At 42.0% G+C, this 25,690-nt stretch overlaps 1 protein-coding gene across 1 annotated transcript; it reads left to right on the forward strand.

Annotated features, from left to right (window-relative positions):
• Positions 1–2,978: 2,978 nt before the first annotated feature.
• On the forward strand, positions 2,979–22,620 carry LOC122761723 (constitutive coactivator of PPAR-gamma-like protein 2). Its single transcript, XM_044016969.1, is given in 19 exon segments — positions 2,979–4,559; positions 6,260–6,506; positions 6,634–6,716; positions 7,128–7,256; positions 9,481–9,583; positions 9,693–9,763; positions 10,006–10,137; positions 10,139–10,172; positions 10,175–10,269; positions 11,651–11,815; positions 11,904–11,987; positions 12,187–12,358; positions 14,232–14,481; positions 14,740–14,854; positions 15,282–15,491; positions 15,761–16,001; positions 16,379–16,514; positions 16,761–16,824; positions 16,991–22,620. Coding segments are annotated over 19 exon segments (3,105 nt in total). The 5' UTR covers positions 2,979–4,043; the 3' UTR covers positions 17,249–22,620.
• The last annotated feature ends 3,070 nt before the right edge of the window (positions 22,621–25,690 follow it).

Here is a 25,690-nt window from a genome sequence, read left to right on the forward strand (position 1 = left end):
TCTTCTGAGGCCATGGTGGAGTCCACGGTGACGACCTCAAAATCGACTGGAACGCAGCAGAACCTGAGAGTAGAGACTCTTTGTAGTTACTGACTAATGTACAAATACTTTGTTACTGTGCTTAAGTGCAAAATTCACATTTCTGTACCTTTTCTTTTACTCCACTACATTTTCCTCTAACTATCTTTGTTACACTTGTGACACTTGCACTTTTACTCAAGCATCCCCTTAAAGGTACTTTATACAACTGTATGTACTGTATAGAGTACCTTATACTGTATGTGAGTGTGTGTGTGTGTGTGTGTAAGAGAGATCTTCCATGACTCAACTATTTATAATTGTAATCATAATAATTAACTCTAATTATAATCCGGTAATTTTATGGTATTCTTATTTTTAATTATTGCTATAAAAGGCAGTCATTTCATGGAGCTTTTACAGTCTTGTATCAGTATGACTGACAGTATGTTGTAAGCATTGAAATAGCCTATCTTTAACAGTTCTTAAATAAGTGTCATATCCACTGATGCACGCTGTCCCTTTCCATCCACCTCTCGTCTAACATATGCTTTTATTATTTAATTACTTTCTAAAGTTCTATGTACAGACTTGTGTTGCTTTTGGAATGGATTGAAATCTCACCTGAATAGTTTTTGCACATGGTCGGCCAGCTCTGGTCCAATGCCATCTCCAGGAATCAGTGTCACAATGTGTCTGCCTCCATACCTCGCAGGGGGTGGCTAAAGCACACACACACACATTTACAGTCTGTTGTGTATATGTATATACAGTATATTTTGTAAACAAAGACCATATGGGTTTTTATGCAGACATACTCACTATGGTCTGCCGTGGGCGGATGGAGAGAAGGTGCAGAATAAAGGAGAGACAACAGTGTAGTTAGTAGGACAAAGAAGTATATGCGATTAAGACATTTGACATTTGGGATGTTAGTTGAAACAGTGGGGTTAAAAGGTCAAGTCAGGGGATGGACTGTGCATCTGGTGAAAGAGTTCCTGAGGTAAGGAAATCACTGTGTGCTATCTCATTCTGCAACTTACAACATGAGTGGACATGTGTCTTTTATTCCAGGCAGCACAGTTAACCTGTGGAGACATGTGGTCAGTTGTGGAGTAGAAACAAATGCAAAATCCGAAAAAAAGATCTACACAACGTCCTCAAACTGGCGATCTGTCCAGGATGTACCCCCGCCTTTCACCTTATGTCAGATGAGATTGGCACAGCAACCCCCGCGAAGAAGATGGATAGATGGTCTTCAAGTTCATTTGGGAGGTTAACCCTTTTAACTCAAAAGTGCATAACTTTTAAATCTTCACAAACGTCTATTACTTTTCAAACCATTGTCAAATGAGTTCACACAACTCTCTCTCTGTGCTTCTCAGTATAGTGTTGTTTCTCATGATCTCATGGATCGCATAGATCTCATGTCACCCAGCGACATTTCCATGTCTTAAACTAAAATTGGGTTTCTTGTTCAGAAATAAATCCTGTTTTTCTGTGAAGACTAGGAATCGGCTTGTTACTGCCACCTTCTTGCCTCTTCTTGATTATGGAGATAATTGACATAAATGCCTCTGCTCAGTCTCTTCTCTTGTTTGGATGCTGTCTATCATGGTGTGCTAAGATTCATTACATCCTGTGTAGGCCCCTCATACACCATTGCATTTTGTACTCTCTGGTCACTCTCTGGTCATCATTGTCCATGCCCAGACTGTTGTATCAGTACAATTTCAAGTCTATCGTAGACCTGCTGCCCACATTAACCTCCTACATGTAATGCACTCAGTGCAGCTTATGTTCCAAGGATTTCATCAAAGCATCACTGTCCAGATGTCAATAAGAGATGACTGTAATTGTTTGTTTAGGTCCAGCCAATCAGGAGACAAGAGCAGACAAAAACGCTCATTCTTATGATTACCTTACTAACCTAATTTAGACTAATCATTTTGACTTGAATACGACTATAAATCAGGTTCCCTTTTTCAATAACAAATACAGAATACCGCCGCCTGCTGGTCAGAAAAGTAAATGTCTCTCATGCAGGTGCAGTTGTAGACCGACCTTTTGACCAGTGTGTGCCAGGGCTGAGAGATTTTGGATAATTTGTAACACTTAATCCCTTAAATTAGTTATTCAGCTGTGAATAATCTATATCTCTGCTGGGACCAGTTATCAAAAGCATCGAAGTACAATATGGTAAAGCGTATGTTGTGGAAGTGAAGGACCTCCTGCCCTCCTACCCAGAGCGAGCGGCTGCTGCTGCTGAGGCTCTTCATGGAGCCGGATACAGGGCGCCAACACCGGACAATCATCATCATTCTGACTGTGGAGCGAGCTGCGCGCTCACATTTAAACTCATTATGCATTATGTTCTTTGATCGTAATGTGACGTTATCAAAGCACAACATAAGAGAATAATACGAACATATATATATATATATATATATATATATATATATATATATATATATATGTACATGTTGTGCATCAAAGAGTGATTATACCATTAACAAATTCAGACAATCTCCGGCCGAGTTTCTTCAGAGCTCAACGCGACCACCAGGAGGCGACAAAGATACATCATAAACCATTCTACCTGTTACACCACTCTGGACTAACATCACTCAGTCATCTTTCATTCACCAAACAGCAACAGTTCTTAAACATGTATTCATTCAATGTTCGTCATTTGTATGTTTTCTTTATTCATGTGCGTGTTGTTTTACACGTTAGGCGTTTAAATACAGTGACACATATCAGCGTTTCTATTTCAAACACTTGTAGAGAAATTCTACTCTCCAGTTTTTCATCCTCATTCAGCCATTGTCACCCCTCTGCTGGGAGTTGTAGTTTATTTTTCTTGTGACGACAGCGCCAACAAGTTGGACGTGATCGCGTTACGAGACTACATTTCCCAGCGTCCTCTGCGGCGGTGCCTCCTCTTTCCTCCACTCCCTCCACCTTCCCTCCCACTCCACTGGGCCGCGAGGAAGTCGCAAGATGGCTGATGTCGCTTGGAAGTAATGTTCCCCTCTACAACATGAAGCCGTGAGTGTGGACGAAAGCGAGGGAGGCACCATCGGGCTTTTATTTTTATTTTCTTTTAGTTACTTTTATTTTATTTCTTCAAACATCCATCTCATTCCGCGTCGTGTCCACCCCGGACTTGTCTTCGGGAGTTGACGCGTCAAAATCACGTCGGGGACCCTGCCAGCAGCTAACGGCTAGCCACACCGTTAGCAAATATCAGCAGAGCTCGTCAGTCAGTCAGTCAGGCACACAGCTAGCTAGTTAGTTCGTTTTTTTTAAATACAGTCTGTCGCCGACGAGCCATTGAGCTACAACAGCGTGCTTGCTGACATTTAGCCCGAGGTGTAAATGCGGAATAAATTTGCACATATTTAATCTACAACTACTTAAGAAGCTGCTTGGTTTAACATCATGTCGGCAAAGTGGCCATCCAGCCTGTGGGTTGCTAACTAATGCGCAGTATCGATACAGTTCCATGTGCACAAACCAGCGGGATCATTATTTTGCTGACATTTTACAGTAGTATCCACCAAACAGCTGCATTCCCGCGACCTGTTGTCAATTACATTTCGGAAGCTAGTTATGTTAAATCCAAATTATGGGAGCAGGAAATCTGTTGAACTTTTTTTTGGCTGTAGTTAGCTGCACTGGCCTTGTTGGCATCTCACCAAAAATCCACAGGGATGGACACTAAGCAGAGCAGCCACGACCAAAACTAAATAAATTGGCTTTTTTCTTAATTATCCGAGAACACGCGTCGTTAGCTGACAGGGTTGCACATCAGTGCGCGGCGACTCATTTCAGCAGTTTGAGAGGCGGATAAGTAGTTCAGCAGGGTTAACTAAAGTACAGTTAGTCTACACCGAGACCAGTTAGCTTGCCGTAAGTGCACAGCTAGCTGCAGTCTCGCCCCACATCACATTACAAACACGGCGTACAGAACGTATTCAGAGCCCGCTCCCGGCCAGACGCACCGGCTCAACAACACCGTCATGGGAGTGCAGGGTTTTCAAGAGTATTTAGAGAAGCGGTGTCCCGGGGCCACTGTCCCGGTGGACCTTCTGAAGCTCGCCCGTACCGCGGCCCGTCAGCCCCCTCATCACCACCATCCACACCACCACCCACATCACCCCGGGCCCATGCCTCCCCCGCCCCCGCCAGCCAGGATCCTCATCGATGCTGACTCCGGCCTGCAGCGCCTCTACGGCGGTTATCAGACGGACTGGGTGTGCGGGGGCGAGTGGAACGCCATGCTTGGTTACCTGGCCGCCCTGTCACAGGCCTGCCTGTATCAGGGTGGCCTGGAGCTGGTCGTGGTTTTCAACGGCACATTGGGAAAGGAGCGCTGGCCAGAGTGGGCGCGGCGAGCTCAGGGCCAGCGACAGACGGCGCAGCTGATAGTCAACCACGTCGGCAGCAAGGCCACCCCGCCTCCCCGAGCATGGTTCCTGCCCCCGGCTTGCCTCAGTCACTGCGTCCGCCTCGCCATGTTCCGCTTCCGAGTGCGGGTGAGCAAAGTGATCATGGCTGTGTGAAGTTGTTATACTGTGGTCGCTACGTGTCGTACATTTGCAACAGTTGCCCCCTTTTTGCAACAGAAGCAGCACGCCCGTTTATTAACTTGAATCACTGCTTTCATTTGGTGAACAAGTGCAGCTGCTTGTCCTCACCACCAAAATGACTCAATCTGGGATGTTATTTAATACTTAACACGAAGACAGGCCCAATGGGTTAAACACTCTAACCAGTAAAGCATTTATCTGTGTAGCTGACGCTTGTAGCCGCCTTGCTCCGCTATCATGGGTTTATTTTGGTTGGTTTTATCAGAGGAGAGGTGAATTCTGTGCAACCGTTTTTACTGTGTATTGTTGGGAGTTTGATTGCCTGTGAGCAGCATAACTGAACTGATTTTGATAAAATTTATATTCAAAATATATTTATATATTTGGTAGTATTTTCTCATTGTGGTGAGGTTTGTGCTCGCTTAGTGCTTTCTCTGTGAATTGACACCTGCTGGCTAACCATTCTTTTGCACCCTTATTTAATAGCGCGTAGGAACTCATTGTTTAACGTGACCTAGTGTGGCCTATGTATGACATAACATAAACCCAATGAACCTTTCATACATTGTTGAACAACTGCAGGGTGGATACCTACTGTTCATAGTTCCCTTGATACATTTCCATACATATTTAGTTAAACACATTATTGACTTTCAAATTTTTTGTGCACATGATAATTGACAAGACCAGATTTGCTGTATCAAACTACAGCGAGGTGCACAGATTGTTTTTTTCCCTAAATGTAGTATAATTAAGTGAAATAAAGCAGACATTTGTGATGATGGAGAACTTCAAGTGATGTTTTTGTGAAGGCAAAGTTGGCTTTTTATGTTCTTGTCTGCTTGAATGCAGCATATTTTAAGCCTTTTCATCAGCCTAACATTGATTTGTGTTCCCATCAGCATGCATGCTAGTATTTTATTTTTTTAAAAAGACCAGTATGCTGTCATTTACACCAAGAGGTTACCTTTAAAAGCAAAATCACACCAACATTACTGTACAGCACACTGTGATGCTGCCTGTGCTGTACAGCATCATTACTCACAGATTCCACATGTACTGTTTTTTTAGTTTTTTTTAAAAACACACATTTTTAAATCTGTATTGTAAGAAGCAGTCTCTCTACAGCACCAGGAACCTGGTCTCTACCGGAAAGGTTATATAAAATGGTTATACATTGTCTGGGCTATTACAGAGCTAAATTATTTTGTTGGTATCCAAGACACGAAGTGTCGGTCACATGTCAGCTTGACTGGCAGCCTCGGACCTCCTTCATGATAAAATAAGTAATATTTACGTGAATTTCCATCACCCCGCTTGGGTTGTTATTTCAACAGCTGCTGCTTGTTCACGACTATTTTAATTGCTCTCTTAGTTGAGGCATCTTAAAATGGCTTATATGTCATCTTCTAAAATCAAATATTCAGTTTTCAATTAAATAAGACACAAAGTTCCTTTCATTTTAGAAGTTGAGACTTGATAAAGTTTTGACTGAAATAGTAATAAACTATTAATAGTAACAAATCTTGAGACATGATTTCCTTCTTCCAAGTTGTAAGTGATGCAGTCAAAAGAATGTCAGCATCAATGAAAATTCCTTCCAGATTTGTTTTAATGACACAACTGGGCCTTTTCTGCATCTACAGGTTGTACAGACATTGGAGGACCACCACCAGGAAGTGCTGTCTCTTTACAGAGACTATGGTTTTGCTGGTCTGATTGCTCAGGATTCTGAGTTTGCCCTCTGCAACGTACCCGCCTACTTCTCCTCACACGCGCTCAAACTGAGCTGGAATGGCAAGAACTTGACCACACACCAATATCTGCTGTCTGAAGCCGCCAGGCAGCTCGGGCTAAAGACACAGCATCTACCCTGCTTTGCTGCTCTGCTTGGTAAGAAGCAATGCATACACACGTACCTCAGCATACATACATTTCTACATAAATCCCATTATCTGATATGCAGAGACTCATTTATTTATTGACGCAGCAAACATAAAAGAATATTTCTCTCATGCAGGAAATCATATTCTGCCTGATGAGGACCTGGCTGCCTTCCACTGGAGTCTGCTGGGACCAGAACACCCACTAGCTTCTCTCAAGGTATTTTATACTTTTAGAAATATACTTTTTTAATAAAAAACAACAACGAAAAACTTCCCTGTAGCGTCTTTCTATGTAAATATCTCATGTTACAACCATACGCAGCGTTACAGGTGGGCCCACTTTTGTCTGTGGCCCACTCGCAATCACGGACGCGTCACGTGCACTCACTCGCCATTCATAAAGTTGATGCATTCATTAACAAACTCCTTTGATAAGAGATTGAATCCTGGCACTGCTACTGGTTACTACATGAAAACCTGCGGCTTATATTCAAGTGCGGCCTATATATGTACAAAATTTATTTTCTTTTAAAATTTAGCTGGTGCGGCTTCTAGTCAGGTGCGCTCAATAGGCCGAAATTTACGGTAATTAAGTAAATTCAAACATTTGTGCTGTTTGTTGTCACAGGTGCGAGCTCATCAGTTGGTGCTCCCGCCCTGTGAGGTGGTGATCAAGGCTGTCTCTGAGTACGTCTCCTCCATCAAAGACCTGGGAAACCTCGACGCCATTGCCAGAGATGTTTTCAAACAGTCACAGGTTGGTCAGAGTCTTTTTGTTATTTTCATCTATTTTAGGTTGAATTAGCACGAGTTAAAATATAATATATACAGACGTCCACAATCTTTTATTATAGTAAGGACAATAAAATGGCAAAGCCACATTAAAGCATTTAATTCTCAAAATTGTTTCTGTTGTGAAAGTTTGGTAACAACTGTACTTTTTTTCACTTCATTAGTTTCACGATTTAGAGTTTTCAAGCAGTGGTTAAAAAAAAGACAAGTTTGATTTGATTGCCAACCCTGAAACTCAAATATGTATCACAGAAATGTCTGCGTTAAAAAAAAGGTGAGAACTAAACTGTGGACTTGGAGGTGTTTCATCCCCACGTTCTACCTGTGTTTGACCTTACATAACATCAACTTGTTGATGGTTAAGTAGGTCATTGGTTGCTGTTGACACAAAACTTGAGTCGGCATCTGTTCTTCCTCACCCATCAGTGTTAAACCATAGACTTCTACCACACCTATGATAAATCTATACTCTTAACTGGATTAACTTGTTGCAATTTATCAGGAGAGGGCACCATAGTGTTGAATACAACCAAAGAGCATCTTTGTGAAAAGATTATTTAGATTTTTACTTGTTATTTTTATTTTAATTAATGTGGTTGGTTTTTAGTGTTGTGTAAAGGTGTAACTTTATGGCCCTTTTCCACTACACAGTTCCAGCACAGCTCGACTCTACTTATTTTTTTTAATGCTTTAAAGCTAGCTGAGCCAAAACAAAAATTTGACGTCAACAGACTGCTGGCCACTGATTGGCAGAGCGTGTTGTTACTGGAAGAGTCATGATTGTGACGTCTGACACAGGAATCAAACCGAAGAAAGCTTAGATCAGCTAAAAAGTCTTTAAAATCCTGAAACATGCGTTAATCCCCAACATTTAGCAAGGACATTTCTAAAACCTCAATATTGAGGAGTCTGTTGTGACAGCACTGCTGTAAGCCAGTGTTAGTGAGCCAAATCACAACCCGTTCAGTTGTATTTCAGTTCAGTGACTGTCAGATGGAGTCTGTGCTCTGGTCATGCAATCTTCATTACAATCATGTATGTGATTGTAATGATTCAGTACACCGAAAACAACTGCTTTGCTCGTCACTAGTCTGTGTTTTTGTGTCGTGTATAAAACGACCTCACAGCAGTTTTCGAGGTACTATAGTAATGGATAACCGCGTGCCTGATGCCAAACCGATTAGAGCCGACACCATTACTGTCAGTAACAGTTCCATTAAGAAACATAATGTCTGATTTTATCTTTATCTCTAACCAATGCATGTAATGAAATTGCATCCTGTTTACACCAGCTCATGTATGTGCACAGTGTACTTGAATGATCATGAGAGATCCATTCTCAGGTGTATAAAGAACTTCCAAGTTGATAGTTCAGTACAGATAGGGAGGGAGTTAAAGAGGGAGGAGGCATGTATGGAAAAAGCTCCATCGCCCCAGGTTTGGTTGGAGTTGATGGTGGGTTTGTAAACAGAAAAAAATAAACATTTGTATGCTGCGTTTTTCACCTGGGTCCTCTCAAGAAATACTATCAGACCTTACTAAGGGAGCATTTGTGCGGGCAGTGACAGTGCTAGTCAGATAGGGGCAAAAGGAGTTCATTCAGTCAAACTGCTGAACAAATGGCTTTCTTGAGCAGTTCCAAAAACTTTTTTCAGTCATATCTGTTAGCAGCTTTACGGCTGCAATGTTACTCATCCCTCTGTCTCTGTGTGTGCAGTGAATGGCTGTTTTGCTGGGCATCTAAACACTGGCAACTGAGATACACAGTCAAGTCATGTGGAGCTGTTACACTGGATTACTGTGTAAAGTGCTTTGGCAATTGTTTGTGTAAAAGTTATGCAACATAACTTTAACATCACCAGCACTTTCCTTTTAACAAATGCATCCATATTCCTACCTTGGAAGCAGATCTAAAACTAATCTGATAGTTGAAATTAAACTCTGTTAATCTTGCAGTTGTCAGTGGTGCCTGTGGTTCAGTCTTTCACTTTTATGTTGAGATTCCTCAGACCTGTGTTAAGTTGAGGTCAGGCAGAGAAAACAAATGAACAACAATGGCAAACAAGGCTCTCTTCTAAACTGCTTGCTTTGATCTGAAGGGAAATAAATCTGCAGATTTCTACAAGGCCTCAGTTGCTTAGGAACATTTTCACTGTTCAAATAATCCCATCGCATTTTGTATTTTACAGTCTCGTATGGAGGACAAGGTGGAGCGGTTCAAGAAAGCTGTGGAATATTTTTCCGCTGCCCCCAAACCACGTTCACCCAGCATGGGCCCCTCCTCCTTCATCTGTTAGTAAACTGCTTAGATACAACAATCATTTGTCTAACTGAATCTGGATACAACAACAATGAAAGTGATCATTTATATTCATGATTTTTTTTTTGTTTCTGTGCGCAGTACCTGGGTTTGGACCCAATCCATTTGGGGGACCACCCGGCCACATGGGGATGCCGCCTGGAAAGAATCAGGTAGATTATTTCATTCTCTTAAATGTTCTCTGCTCTACATGAATCCACAAGAGTGGATTATGTTTTTTTTGCTCTTCTGACTCCTTTGGGGCATGTGCTTGTTCAAAGGAAAAACTGGCGGAGGTAGGAGTACACAGCCCTTTCTATCCCAGATCCCTCTATCTCCTTTTATTTCTACACTGTGTTCCTTACTTTTCAACCCATTTCCTTTCTTGTCCATCCACTCTCTGGTCCAACCACAGTTCCCTCCCCCCCAGGTTCCAGGGTTAAAACCACCCTATCAAAATGCTCCATATGGACCTGGCCCTGCCCCTCTGTTCCAGAATCCCCCGCCACCATCTCAAGACTGCAATGACACGCTGACGGGCAAGATGGGGCTTCACAGACTGGTCAGCTCCATATGATTCCACACAGGGGGTAGTCGGTTACCCAATCATCACACCCGGGTCAGTCTGGTCTCTCCCCCCTCGTCATCAGATGGAGATGAACCCAATGACAGCAACGCAGTAAGAACTTTGCCATCATTACATCACTTTATCATATGTGGACTCAAACAACAAAATATAGACAGATGTTGGTGCCTGTTGATAATAATATTATTATAATATTTATTATTAGTTAATGAAAATACTTTTCATGCACTGCTGCTAAGCAGTTCCACAGTTCCAACGGATACTGCTAGCTACAGAAAAGGCTGTAATGGTCTCGCCCTGGCTGCTCTCCACAGTTCTAAGTTCTTAATCACAGTTCAAAGTATTCTATCTGCAGTTCTTCATCACAGTTTTTCATTCTTATTCCTCAATTCTTCAAGATTCATCCTCCATGGTCCCAGTGTGAGTGGACAACCTGATGAAGTGGCCACATATAATGTATTAGGATATGTTTAATTGTTTAGTGCACTTGTTCTGGCTGGATGGTTGAATTGAATAAAAGAAGGCAATATTAACCTGTTTTAATTTCACAACTATGTCAGCTGTTGCTTGGGACACCAACTCATAATCATAATTACTGGCTGCTGATCTTTTATAGGCTTATATTTGCTTCAAATAATTGAAGCAAACATGCATAGGGATGCCTTGGTGGTTTTCAGTAACAGTGTGGTTCCTGGAGAAAGAAACAATTTTGTATGGCTCTTTACACCCTCATTCTCGCCTTGTTTCCGCCGATGATCAAAACACTTCTGGTTCCATTAAAGCCTTTTGCTTAAACCAGCTGTTGTAGCAACTCCTGACTGCACACATGACACCTGTTTTTCTAGAAGCAACTGGAAGTCTTGCACAAAAATAATGGAGTATGTCTACTTTTTCTGCTGAAAAATGTCTGCAAAATCAACATTTCCCACAATGCACTGCACTGCACCATCACTACTAATTTTATTTTGTCAACAAGCTTACTGTGTGAAGTAGCCCAGATACAGCTGACAGTTTTAAGGATTAGCTCCCTGAAGAGATGGAAAAGCACCAGAGCAAATTGTCTGTAGGGGATACCCATGATTTCAGTTTTGCTCAGGTGTGTTTTGTTGACCCTTGGGTTTTCCAATGTGGGATGTAAAAGTCAGAACTGGGACACCTTGGACTCATTAAGTTTACATTTCTGGGAGAATTTTAATCATGCTGCCATAGCATTTATTTTTACCTAACCGCTATGACAAAAGGTTTGACCCATTTGCAAAAAATGCTTTTGAGGAAAAGCTTTTTATGCAGAAACTGCATTAGTAGACATGAAGGTTAGACAGTATACGCTAAAGCTATTTGGACACGTTTTCAGCTTTTTCATAAGGAAATGCTACAAATTGGTTGGACAGTCTCTGGGTCAGTCATCTTTTCTGTCTCGCACTGAAACAGATGCCAGGCAACATAATTAAACTCTCCCTTTAACTCTTCTTTCAGCCATTTGACGGACAAGCCCTCTCGGTGGGAGGATCCTGCTGGAAGGGGTGGTTCAGCCTCTGGAGAGGGTACCCAAGGTAACGGCAGCGGGTCAAACATTCCGTCACTGCTGTCTATGGCGACGCGGAGTCACATGGACATAACCACACCCCCTCTGCCTCAGGTGAGAGATCTAAAACTGACAGTATAGTTGGCCACATCACAGCTGCAGGTTCTGACCATGTTTCCTGTCTTTTTGCTCGTATTTTTAGGTCAGTGCTGAGGTTCTTCGCGTAGCCGAACACAGACACAGAAGAGGACTGATGTACCCCCAGATTTACCACATATTGACCAAGGTAGACTGGATACAAGCTTTCAAAAAAAATTCTAGGATTACTACAACTTTGATGGAACATGGTATCTTTGCAAGCCTCCCCCCGTCATCGTTCACAAAACAAGGGTCATAAAAACTGTGACCGAGATAGAAAATCAACATAAAAAACGACATAAATCTTAAACTCCTCTTGGCCCTGGCCCCGGCCCCCCCCCCCCCAGGGTGAGATGAAGATGCCAGTGTGTATAGAGGATGAGTGTAATTCAGAGCTGCCTCCTGCCTCGCTGCTGTTCCGTGCTGCCAGACAATATGCCTACGGTGTCCTCTTCAGTCTGGCTGAAACACATCGCCGCCTGGAGAGGCTAGCCTTACGAAAGAGGGCTCCCCTGGAAGGTATGTCCTATGACTGAGCAGAGTAGATATATGGGCACAATGTTGGAGTCCGAGTGATCATTGTTAACTGTACTTGTACCATTCCAATCAATAATGGGAGTGTATGTACAATGTATCATCTTTATTCTTAGACCGTGATGCCACCATGCTTATAAAAATTTCAATGACCAAAGTCCACTGGCATTGCTGTTTATCAGTGTTTGTAGAGAATGTTATTGTAAACGCTCCAGTATCAAGAGCTGGGTGGTATGTGTTGCGATATATTCTTGTATGTACATGTGTGCACTTTTACCTTCTCCGCTTGGTCCCAGACCTGGGCATACAATTTGGGCATTTCCACTTCAGGGAACTGCTTGGAGCTTGGCACCTCGCATCTCTGATCAACAATTTTAATCATGGCCAAAAAGATGCTTCTCTCATCTCAGTTTTAAAGGTTGCCTTTTTGTCATTTTTCATATACATTCATACTTGCATAAATGCTTATGAACAATAAGAAACTACTATACTAGCTGTTGCGTTAGACTTTTTAGCTGTCCGTCATTTTCATAAGACAGGGTTGTAAAAATGTCGTCCTAATCTATTCAAACCTTCCTCTTGCTCTGCAAGAACTTAAACTTGGTGCTCACTTCAGTGTAATCAAACACATCAAGAGAGAGACTGCTGCAGAGGCAATTGTGATTAGGTTCTCTGAGTAGGCGTCTTCTCATGGCTTCTTAATGTTGTTCTGAAGGCTGAAACTGTACTCTGCTTCCACACTTGAGACTGGAATTTACCAACGTCACTGCAGCTAAAGTCGGGGAACATTTCTCCGAGGGAAGTGATTATAGTTGGCAAGAATCTCTGAAGGTGCATCAATCTATTCTTTCTGTACCAGCAGCAAAATTGTGTTCACAGGCATGCACCAAGGCCTCAAGGCTGTAGCTCATTCATAAACTGTCTGCACCTGTATAGCGAGATTGAGCTTGTGGTGTTTCCTAGTTAGTTGTCTGTTAGTATTGTGGCCACACTACTATGTCATCCCTGATATCCACACCTAGCCCAAGTTGTTTTGAATGACGTGCAGGAAACCATATTGTGCAGTACTATATTGTCAGAAAAATGTGTAAAACATGTCCATTATGTTTCCTTGTGTGAAATTGTCTGAGATTAACTTCAGCCATGGGAACTAAACATCCATTTTATATTACAGATCAATACAGGAGGTCTTATAACTGGAACCAATTGATAATCTTACTGTTGTTCATCACAGGGTATTTGTGGGGCCTTAAACGTTTAAATATGAAATTTGGTAGTGTCAAAATCAGGTTCCTGAAAAGTTTCATATTTTGTGTCCCTTCTAATGTGTCTAATGTTGAGCTTGACTGGTGTGGCTTGGATTTGTGACAGCACTGTTGGTGTTATGTCACTATTGCTTATGTGCCCACCCAGTGTCATGCCCAGGACAGTGGAGGTTGCTTGAGAAGCACTGTAATACTGTTAGCTTTGTGTCGCTCAGCATGATTGGCATGTGTCGATTTAATTGGCAGCAGATTTCAGTGATGCTCAGTCCATTTACAGAGGCCATGTCTGCTACGTAGCCACATCATTCATCAGAGTCTCTATCTGTTGGCCTAGCTTACCAAGCTACGTGGCTGATTTTCCCATTATTATTAATTCGTGCCAATAAGGCCAGGACATTGGCTGCACATTTTATTGTAAGTGAGATTTAAAAGGGTTTACATATCTTAAAATTTCACCTAGAAACCCCTTGGAGTAGCCTGTATCAACTGCATGAATAATTCAACAATGAATCAGTACTGTGTCACAGAAACATCACTGTCTCTAGGACATTTATAATTTTTATTCTGTTGCATCTCTTGCCTTTGTGTTATAGTTCCTCCTGTGATTGTCAAAGAGTGGAGCAGTGGTAAGGCAAAGTCTGCCCTGACTCCAGAGCTGGTTCCGGCCCTGTGTTTTAGGGAGTGGACCTGCCCTAACCTGCGACGACTGTGGTTGGGTCGTGCCAGTGAGGACCGCTCCAGGAGAACCAGGGCCTTCCTGGCCTGCCTTCGCTCCGACTGCCCAGCTCTTCTCAACCCAGCACAGGTTCCACAGCATCTGCTGCTCATGTGCTGCGTGCTCAGGTATGACGGGGTTGTACATATTTGCTGGCCCAACAGTAAAGAGTTTTTTTCTCACACAGTGCTTTTTTTTGTTGTATAAAGAAGCAAATTGATCATCTTAATAAGCACATATTCTTTTACTGAAACATTTTCTGCTTACTTGTTTTTGGGTTTCACAGCATAGCCTTGGTCTGCTGTCACATAATGAATGGTAACATATTTGACTTCATTCACCAAGCTATTGTGTGACTATACTATACAAATTGGCTGTGTTCTCAGGTATATGATGCAGTGGCCTGGAGGTAGGATCCTCCAGAGACATGAATTGGATGCCTTCCTGGCCCAAGCAGTTTCCAGCCAGCTCTATGAACCCGACCAGCTACAGGAGCTCAAGGTGATAAACAGCTCCTCTCTTAATCCAGGTGTTTCTGTTTAAGTTTTTATTCAGTATGGTTGGAATGAAAAAAAGCTCTTCAGCTTCTGTAACTGTCTCTGAGATATTGTTACCTAGTAATCATTGATGGATCAGGGTTTGTGTCTACAGGCCATCCCACTTGTGTTTTTTTCTTTTGTGTCAGTCTGCTGAATATTCTTATATCATACTACATTGCTTAATGAGTCATTTTAAATGATGTTGTTGTGCCATACCAGATTCTCATGTGATCCTCCTTTGAGACAGTGTGATGTTTGTGCCCACATACCATATGTTCGCAAACTCATGATTCACAACCTCTGTCTTTCTACTTTTCTCCTCTTTGTGTGTGCTGTGCTGTGCAGTTTTAAAGTTGCTGCTGTTTTTCTTTTTCTCTGTTGACTGTCAGGTGGAGAAGGTGGATGCCCGTGGCGTGCAGCTAGCTGCTCTCTTTATGGCTGGTGTTGACACAGCACTGTTCATCAATGATGTTTGTGGCCAACCGTTGCCATGGGAACACTGTTGTCCCTGGGGATTCTTTGACGGAAAACTGTTCCAGAGCAAACTGGCACGGGCCTCCCGTGACCGGTCTGCCCTGCTTGACATGTGTGAGGGACAGGTACGGACCTGTGGGTGTGAATGGATGCATAGATGGAGAGATGGACAAAAATATAAAATGCTTCAGCCAAAAGTCAGCCAGTACTTAAATGTAAATAAGCCTGAAATAGGCGGCTGATAACACCTGGTCTTTAAGTGTGTTGGTTAAAATGCACTTACACAGTCATTTTTGGGTGTGTATAAAATAATTTTGATCTCATCAGTGATGTCAGACAGCAGTAGGCTGTGTTTTGTGTTCATGCCTCAGTAACAGTTGTGTCCTCTCTACAGGAGGAGCTGGTGTCTAAGGTTGAGAAGATGCGTCAGGCGATCCTTGAAGGAATCAATCTGTCTCGTCCTCCTCCCCCTCCTCCTCCTCTTCCACCTCCCGCCTTCTTACCCCCTGCCATGGTTCCTCCTTTCTACCCCATGCCTCCTCTATACCCACCTCGCCCCATGGGTGGCATGCCCCCACATCATCACCCTCACCATCCACATCACCATGCCCAGCACAGACCCAGAGCCTTCCCAGGTACACAGATATTTCCTTTTGTTTTACACAGTGACATCTCAACATAGACATAAGCTGTGTCTCTCTTTCATACTAATTATTTTGTTCACACTGGAAAAATGTGCATACTGAACACTGCATGTGGGTGTTTAGAGTTTACTTTATACTCTTGTCCTACAAGAAACACTGCAGAAAAAAGGCAAAATGTTTAATATCAAGTTTATTTATGACTTCACTTAGTATGCAGCAGTTAAAATATACATATGTTTTACATACTGTGGACACAACACAGTGGATGATCTTGTTTAGTAGTGGGTGATCGCTGTAATATTTCACTTGCGACTTATCCTACTCTAAGAAAAGCCTCTAATGTTAATGGTTTTATTTTTGCTCATCAGGCATTCAGTCCATCCCCCCTCAGGGAGGAAAATTGGAGATAGCTGGCATGGTGGTTGGCCAGTGGGCTGGGAACAAACCAATCCGCGGGAGAGGGGGGTTCAACATGCAAGTGGTGTCAGTAGGAGCTGGTAAAGGGTGAGTTATGTCTCGATCTTTTAGTCTTCCAAACAATGTTCTTGCCACAATATCTTTCAATATATTCTAAGGTAAGTAAAATTAAGTTGCAGTAGAGTAAAAAGAAAAATGCTATCTTAGTCTGTACTATACAAGGACCCTAATATACCCTTTAAAAACTTGTGGTGGATAAAGAGGTAGAGGATGGATGGATAGATAGATAGATGAATCACTTTTTTTAAATGTCTGTCAATTTCGTCATCACAGGAGAGGTAAAGAGATCCCAGCAAAATTAAAGGGAGGGAAAAAGACGCCTACCAACAGAACACAGGTATGACCCATACAGCAACAAAGCTCTGTTCACCTGTACTTTGTTTTGTGAAATGAACTTCCTAACTGTAATACCTAGTCTATCACAAGACTTTGCTACTCTTTCTTATGCCTCCTGCTGCTCTGTTAAAACAAACAAAAAAAAACACTTGACTGTCCTCCTCCAGACGTCACCCCCTCCAGTCAGCAGCAGTCCCCCAAAGTCTTCAGAGGAGGCGGACTCCACATCAGAGCTTTCAACTCAGCAGCTGAACGGCAGCTCAGCGACCTCCGCCATTGGCCAGTCCTTGGAGCTGGCCCCCCTGGCCCAGCCAATCCCGTGTGCCTTAGCCAGCAGAGACAACCAATCAGAGGGGGTGGAAGTGGAGGCCCCCTGTTGCCTTGACGACTGCCCGTCAGATGGAGCGCTACAGAAGGAGGAGTAATGGCATCCTTCCCGGGATGTACTGAGAGTTATCTGTGTTTGACTGCCTTTCCCTGTTTTTGTAGCCCCACATGCTAGCTGTGCATGTCCTCACATGGAGCAGGAGATGAAGCGAGGCTCCTCCTCCTCTCTCCTGCTCCATGTGAACAGCTGAAGCAGTTAGCCGTCACTCCCTTTTAAGTTTCTCATGTGGTTTTACATTGTTCTACGAAGAGAGGTTTTATCCATTGGTCTGTAAGCGCCCTACCCCTTGAAAAAAATCCTAAATGCCTCTTTCCCGCACTCAAAGTAAAAATAAGCTTGAAGCCCCACCCCCCCATGACCCACCATTTTAAACAAGGCCCCTCTTAAGTATGGTTATCTGTACAGTTAAAGATTCTTATTTTATGTTCTAAAGGTCCTGTTATTGGAATCTCTGCACACAGGTTTTAAGCTTGCGGTTACGGTGACAAATTGGATGCGGTTTCCATGGTTACAGCGTCTAGGCCCGGTTGCCATCGGTAGTTGCGTGTTGATGCGGTTTGTTGCCATAGCCATCTGGCGTGAGGTTTGTCTTGTACCATTCTAATGTGCAGTGACCCTCATGCCCCGCACTGCTAAACAGTGTTGGCACACTTGCTTGTAGCAAACAAATTTGATTTGGTTATCTTATCACTATAGCACTTCTGCGCCACCATGGTATTAGCGTGCTATTTTACTTTGACCTCTATAGCATAGCCTTGTGCTTAGCTGTGCTAAGAAACCCCATGAATTTATGCACCTTAAGCCCTGAAGTATGCAAGATTTTACCCTGCTCCTCCAAAAAAAGTGCATTATTATATTATATTCCCCCCTCCCCGTTGCCCCTTTCCTCCCAAAGCTTTGATTGTATAATCCCAACAGAAGCACTTAATGTTGTATTTAAATATAATGAAATTTAACGAGCCCCTGTACAGTTAAATTGAGAGTCTGTGTGGGGTTTCCCCCGCACTTAAGTAAATCATGACATGTAGAACTACATTTAAAGGTAGAGATCTATTTGAGAGACGTCAGAATGTGAATGGAGTGGTTTCAGACAAAGAAGCACTTTGTTTTAAAAGATGTTAAACCACACTGGACAGTCCTCTACCAGGTGATAGAGTAATGGAAAAAAACTAACTCCGAGGCACCTTCTGGAGTTGAGGCCAAAAAGAAAAGAATATCACCGCTCAGTAAAAGATGGAGATGAATAGTGAGGGTTCAGTTGACTCTGCCAGTTCTGTTGAGACTGGCCTCACACATTCACTCATGAACTTTGCAATGAAGCTGAAAGAACTCTTGACTGTATTTGTCAAGGATTCCTGGGAATCATTTCAGATTTCTAAAAAAAAAATAGTTATTTCCAAAGTTTAATAAGGCTTGCTGACGGAGGCAGCCACTGATATATAAAAAGGGGTGTGGCAGCAGTGCCTCTAAAGTACCTCCACCTTCGCGTGGTGAATGAGCAACTGCTGTCATGATGAAAGCCCAACACCAAGAGCTGTTGACCCTGCAGAGCTCTGGTGTGTCACTTTAAACCAGCAGGAAGCACTTCTCTGCCCTGAAGCACCTCAGCCAAAGCTGAGGCTTCATCGGCTGAATCACATGTCACATGACGGGAGAGGGAGGCCTCATGGCAGACTGGACTGCCGCTCACAATCTGAGACTCATAAGAAACTGAATTGTTTTATTAGAGCACTTATGTTAGTAGTGGATGAGATGTGTCCCCCCACAATAGGTTTCATCTGAAAATGGAAACACAAGTTATGTACTTTTTTACCAATTACTGGTAGCACAACTGCAGATGTTAAAGCAGTAGACAGACAAACCTTGCCTGAGTGATGCTGGCCATGAACGTTGTAATCTCTAAACGTACTGAGAGTTTGAAAAGAGCTCATTAGAAAAAGGCAAGTCAACAAGAAGCACCTTATTTCCTTACTATGTTGATGACTTGTGCTCTATCATGTGCCACAAAATTGACATGGAAAAAAGCTCTTATGAAATGCCGTTTTTGAAGGAAACAAAAACAAAACATTGACTATATACATGTTAATGTAGTCGCGTCAGACATCCCCTCTGTTATGAACTCTACATATATTACAGTGAAACGCTGACAGTTGACCCAGCCTTGAGTGTAGGACTACACTCATCACAGGTCTGGGCTGTGCCGCTGTCTCTTACACCAACACCAAATGAAATGACAAGTTTCGGACAGGTTAGCCGTTATTGGGTAGGGAGTAAGCATACGAGTGAAGTAGGTGTTCATAGGTTAAGAGTAGGAAACAGCGTCAGGCTTAAAACAGGACTGTAATACACACCAAGACTAGGCTAGAGAATATAGCTCCACTGGCCGAAATACTAAGTCTAGATTTACTAGGAGCCATATACTTAACTGCTTTCAACTTGACATTAGTACAAATATGTGTATTGCAACAGTACATTGCTGGAAGATGGCTTTTCTGCAGCGAGCAGAGTGTGATCCGTTATACGATGCCCTCTCGTGATTCGCTTGCCAGATAACCATTATACACACATGCACACACACACACTCACACATACATTAAAACACACCTATGACAGACATGTATTCAGTTGTATTTGTTACCAGCCACATTTTCTCTGCTTTTGTACTGAAGTAATTTTGTGCAGTTCCCTGTGGAGTGGTTGTCAGTTTATCAGAGATCATTTGGTAACACATTTGACTGACAGATAGGGTCCCGCACTCACATGTTTTGCATGAAAGGATTAAACAAAAAAAAACATGTTAGCAGAAAACATGTTTGCAGTGTCGTCAGGTAGGCACAGAAACAACCATCTATACACACGTTAATACACATGCACACAGACGCATTGATGTTAAACCCTGAGTTACACAGTAGCTAGTATGGAGAAAAAAAAAGTCAACAAAAACATGATGTAGTGTCCCTCCTTTGTCTTTGTCTGCTTTAGTTTGATAGATATTTGATTGGTGATTTTTATGTTTGTTATCCTAACCTAGCCCCACACACACACATATCCCACCCTCCTACGCCAGCCCTACTGCTATGTCACTTTCTCTTTCCCCTCCACCTCCCCCCAAGCTGTTCAGTTTCCATTGCCCTCATATCTTTCTCATAGATGAATCCACACACAGACACAACCATACCCACTGACTCTCATCAACGCAGCTACACACAAATACAGATGTTATACACACAGGTGAACCCCTCCCGCCAACCCCTGTAATTAAGTTGTCTTTCACTCTGATCACCTCCCTCTCTGCCTCTCCTTTTAGCCTATAGGACAGTTACTATTGGCCATTTTCCCCCCTCTTTTCTCTTTGGGCTGCCCCACCCCTTAATCAATCCAACTAACAGTAAAAGTTATGTTAACGTTGATAATCAGTTTCTATATGTATCTAGCCAGAGTCTGGAAAAAAATCCGAAAAAAAATCAAAACCGTTTTATTCAATTGTGCAAATGTGTTTTTCTTACTATTTTTAATGTTATTACATCTTCTAATCCTTCTACCATTGCTTCAGTTAGTACTGAAATACGCTTAGCCAACCTAGAGATTTGAACTGTAATGATTGCAATTTTCCTTACCTGTATTTTATATGGCATCTTTAGACCACTTCACCATTTATTCTGTGCGTAAGTAAATATTGCCCGTTTTTTCGAATTGAAAATCATTGTCTGCACTATGTTTGATTCTCATAATATCCCTGATCATGATTTTTCGGTCAACTCATTGACAGTTGAAGCTGTGCTCTGCGCCCTTGCACAAAGCAGCAACAAAATATCCGAGACCTGAGAACCAAAGTGCACCTAGCATCCTCCTATAAATCCCCCGTAGTACCCCCGCTCAAAACCAACAGTTTGCCCCAAGTAACAAGTTTTCTGATGAGTGTATATGTATATATATACACACATAAAATGACATTACAGCACATACAAGTCTGTGACACAACAGTGTTTTTACACTGTGGTTGTTGTGGAGACACAGACAGACGGGGGAAAGGTTTGTTTGTTTGTAGGCATGGTGGGTGGATTCGTTGCTCGCTCTTGCGCAGTTGAAAGCTTTTCATTGACTGAATTTATCCCACTGCACACTCGCGTCAGATCGACATACACAAGTAGGAACGCAAACTGACAAATTTGCTTTCAGTCACGCTGGGGTTTTGGCGCCCTCTTTTGCGGTTTTCTTTTAATAAAATTGTGCTCTCTCAAACTTGCCTTCCTTAGGCACTGATTGACAGAGCACACATAGCTGTACTGAGTCTCTTCATTCTGTATGTGGACACGGAGGCTGCTGAAAGTGGCTGAATTTTCCTCATTACACAAATCTGAGACTGGATGGTCCTTTATTAAACATCGCAAAGCTTTTCATTGTTAAGAGCTGCATTGATTAGCTAGTGAATCAATGAATAGAAATTTAATTGGTTTCCAGTCTCTTTTTAAAAACAGAAATCCAATACGTGAACATTTTAGTTTTAGTCATAAACTGAATCTTTTTTTTAATAATTTTAGGATGGACTAAATCATGCATTTTTAATTTATCAACTTGGGCCGCTTGGAGTAATAATTGTCAAATTTGACATTTCAAAGATGTCAGTGTCAACTAACAATCTCAGCTAAAGTGACGGAAGGAAAATTCACCCTCTTGGTGAGATAAGAGTTGTCAAGTGGATAAAAGCACTTTGCCTCTGTGCCTGCAAAAATGGGAGCAACACTGAAGAGTTCGACAATAGTGAGAGAACCAACAATCCCAGAATAGAGACAAACTATTAAGTATTGAAGAAGCTGAACAGTATTAATGTCTGTCATACAGAATGTGGAAAGGATTCATCTGTATTTTGTACCTGTTCTGATCTTCTCACAGCATTTTGTCCAGTTTGAATAAAGGTCCCTATTCTGTCTGTCTCTCTCTCTACACTGCCACTCCCCCCCACCACCAGCCCCCCCAACCACCTCTACGGCCAGTCACCGTAAGGGGGGTGTTTGTTTTCTCGTCGATCAACGCCCACAGCAAAATGTACCACCCAAACCTTCCTGTGCAGCAAAAAAGGGTTAGATTTTATCCATAATACTATTGTCATAGAAATATTATCATTATTGCCGTTATAATTATGGTTGGTATAATTTGTTGTCATTGTTAGCATTATGGAAGCACCAGACTGTTTGTGGAAAGATGAGAAAAAGAAAGCTTTTTGTTTTTATTTTCTTTATTATTTTGATTTTTTTTATTTTTTAAATTTGTCTGGCTGTTGGTGGTCTGCTCTCACAGAGGGAGGGGAGGAATGGTTCAGAAAGAGACAAAGATGGCAGTCATGTTTGTACTGGTTGGGAAATGACTTACAGTGCTGAAATAAAATTTATTCTTTTAGTAAAAAAAGTATTTTTTTGTGTCCAGTGTCATGATTTTATTTGGCTTTAATTACTACTGACCCCAAACATCCACATTTAGAGCTGGCATAGTATATGTAGTTGGTCAAATGTCCGGCAGCTCTTTTTAAGGTTCCATCTGTTTTAGTTAAACTTTAGAAATTGGTGAAGTAGGATTTCGTTTAACCTGGCATCCCATAAGAAGTTCTTGACAACAGGTGCTCAGGCACAGATCTAACAATGTTTTCAATGAAAGAAGAGTAATGTATATAACCTATAAAGAATAATGCAATGAGATAAAAAAAATAAATTACAAAATGAAATTAACTTGGATGAAACTCAAACAACAGTCGTGTTTTTTTTCTGTCTGGGGTCTTATGAACTAAAAATAATATAGATTATTACAAATGATGTATTAACCATTATGAAAGCCATAACACTTTATTGAATTTGGATGATTGGCTATTTATCTAGTATTACTAAAACGCAGTATCTCCTTTTTCAGTTCTGTGATTTGCTTTGTGGTTGCATCTGAAGTCTCGTTGTAGGAGCGTAAATCTCGAGATAATTGGAGGTGCCACCACCAGCTTTCAACCAACAGCGACCACAAACCCGCTCAGCAGGGAAAGATGGCGAGGATGATAGCGGAACCACCTGGGTTAGCTGAAGGCTCGAGGTAAACCCAGCTGCTGTGGACTTGTTACGCGCACACTGACGATGAGTTAGCGGGACTTACGCTCGACGTATGAGACACAGACAGCCGCGGATCTGTGTGAGCGTGTCCGGGACGGCGGATGTGACAACAGCTTGCAGTGAGAGGTCGAGAACCGCCAAATCCAGCTAGCTGTCAGCTAGCTGCTTTAGCTGCCCTCCAAGCCAGACTGCACTTACATGCTAAATGGACTCCATTACGACGGCAGATTATAGTTTTCGTTTTCACTTATGTGATAAATTTCTCCATGATTACGACGCAGACGTAAAAGTTAACGTCAGCCATCGCGAGAGGCAGATGTAGTGCTCAGGTTAGCCTGTTAGCTTCAGCTGGTTTAGGATCCAAGCTGCAAACGTTAGTAAGAAAAACGTTACTGCTCGTTAGGTTCATGTGTTGCTGCGTAGCTGGCAGCATATTGTGCCTGTTTCTCACCACATCATGTTTAATCCTCGAGCACTGGTCTGACACTGGAGAACCTCCTCAAGGACAGGAGGACCTCTTCATATAATTGGTAAAAGAAAATGTGCATTCATGTGTGTTTCTGAGCATTTCTAAAAGCGATTCTTTTCAGTTCATGAACGTATGTGTGTTTGGGAATCGCGTAACTGCCCAGTAATTCGTTTGACTGGTTCCAAACCTGGCAGCTGACTCATTATATGGACACCAGTGTGTGCGGTGACGACTGTGGCGGTGTTTGAACATGAGTAGAAAAGCGACAGGTAATGTTAAACGAGCAGCGTCACACATCAAACTCTTTACATTAGAGGCAAGAGTCTTTTGATGACTTTGAAGGAAAGGAGCTAAAAGCCTTGTCAGGGTATTGCAAAACAAACCCGATCACACCATTTAATAAGGATTATTGTGCATGTGGATAAGTATTCAAATTTCATTTGTATACTGTTTTTGGCAACATACAGTTCTATTGATTTATTGTGAGGTGGCATGAGAGGGGGCTGCATCTGTCTAATCATTCATTCCAGGACCTCGTGATTTAAAATTATATTTTTTAAGATTCTTGTTCACAAACAATTTGTAATGTAGTCTTTTGTAATATCACAACCTTTTTGGAACATATTGTTTTGTTCGTGTATGTAATTTCTTGTAACGTCTATTTCCCTCCTAAGTATGAACCATATCTGTATTTGTGCAAATTTTGTGAAAGCTTACAAATGTGAACCTAATGAGTACAGACAATTTAATGTTTAAGAACTATTTTGGTGACTTTGGTGATTATGTCATCTTCTCCTAAATGATGTGGACTCCAGTGACCAGAGACCAGTGAGAGCTGTGGGATGAGGTAGTAGTTTGTATAGTTTTAGGATCACACCAGATCTGGGAGATAACTATACAGCCTACTGTCTTTCTCACGACACTCAAACCAACACCTGCATGACGGAGACTGACGGATACATCCATAATATCTTGTTGCCATGGTTATTGTAGCCTCCAGTTACATGTCTTCTGGGTTGCGGCTGTGTTTAAATGTGGTATATTTTCTCATATGTATTTATTATACATCTTTTAATATCAATTACCCAACGGTTTTGCAGCTCATTTTTCCACATATAAGACTCAACTTGGTGAAAGATGGATTAAATATTCAGTCATGACAAACGATCTACTGGAAATGTTCAGTGACTACTGAGCTGATGTGTTTGTAGCTGTGCTGTGGTGAGGTAGTAAGTTGTGTTGTTGTGGGGTGTGGGATATTGCAGCCCCTCTTCTGGAGATACAACTATACAACTCACTGCCTTCCACAGTGTGGCAGTGTTCCAGCTCCTGGATTTTTTTTTGACAGCTCAAAAGATTGCAGGTCAAAAATCTGCTTGTGAATAGATATTTTGAATTGATGATTTTTTTTTCTTACATTTTTAGTTTGATAATTCCCTACTGCTACTAGAAAGATGATTAGGTCATGTTAGTTTTGCTGAACAAAATGATTAACAAACAAATTTTTCTGTTGTCATTCTGTCTTGAATGAATAAAACAATAAATGTCAGCCGAATGTGTGATTGTTTTATTCGACTGCTCAATGATGAAATCCTGGTTCATTCCACTTGTGTATTCCTCACATGCGTGTCGTGAAAACGAAGGATATGTATGTAATCTGACTGAGTTTGTTGTGTAATATCTGTATTTATGTCTCAAACTACAGTAACTAAAAAACTACTAATGTGTATATGGTATATAGAGTATATAGTTTAAAACCCCGAAAATCAGAGATGTGGTGTTCGGACCCACAAGACCAAAGAGGCGTGTAAAGGACAGAGCTCTCACACTGATTGTATTTCGATTACATTCATCAAAGGCGAGGCCTTCCCCGATCTAGTACAACTTCTTTGCTAAATATTTTAACACTGCTCCTTATAGA

Source organism: Solea senegalensis, unplaced genomic scaffold (genome assembly GCF_019176455.1).
Source record: "Solea senegalensis isolate Sse05_10M unplaced genomic scaffold, IFAPA_SoseM_1 scf7180000014925, whole genome shotgun sequence".
NCBI lineage: Eukaryota > Metazoa > Chordata > Actinopteri > Pleuronectiformes > Soleidae > Solea > Solea senegalensis.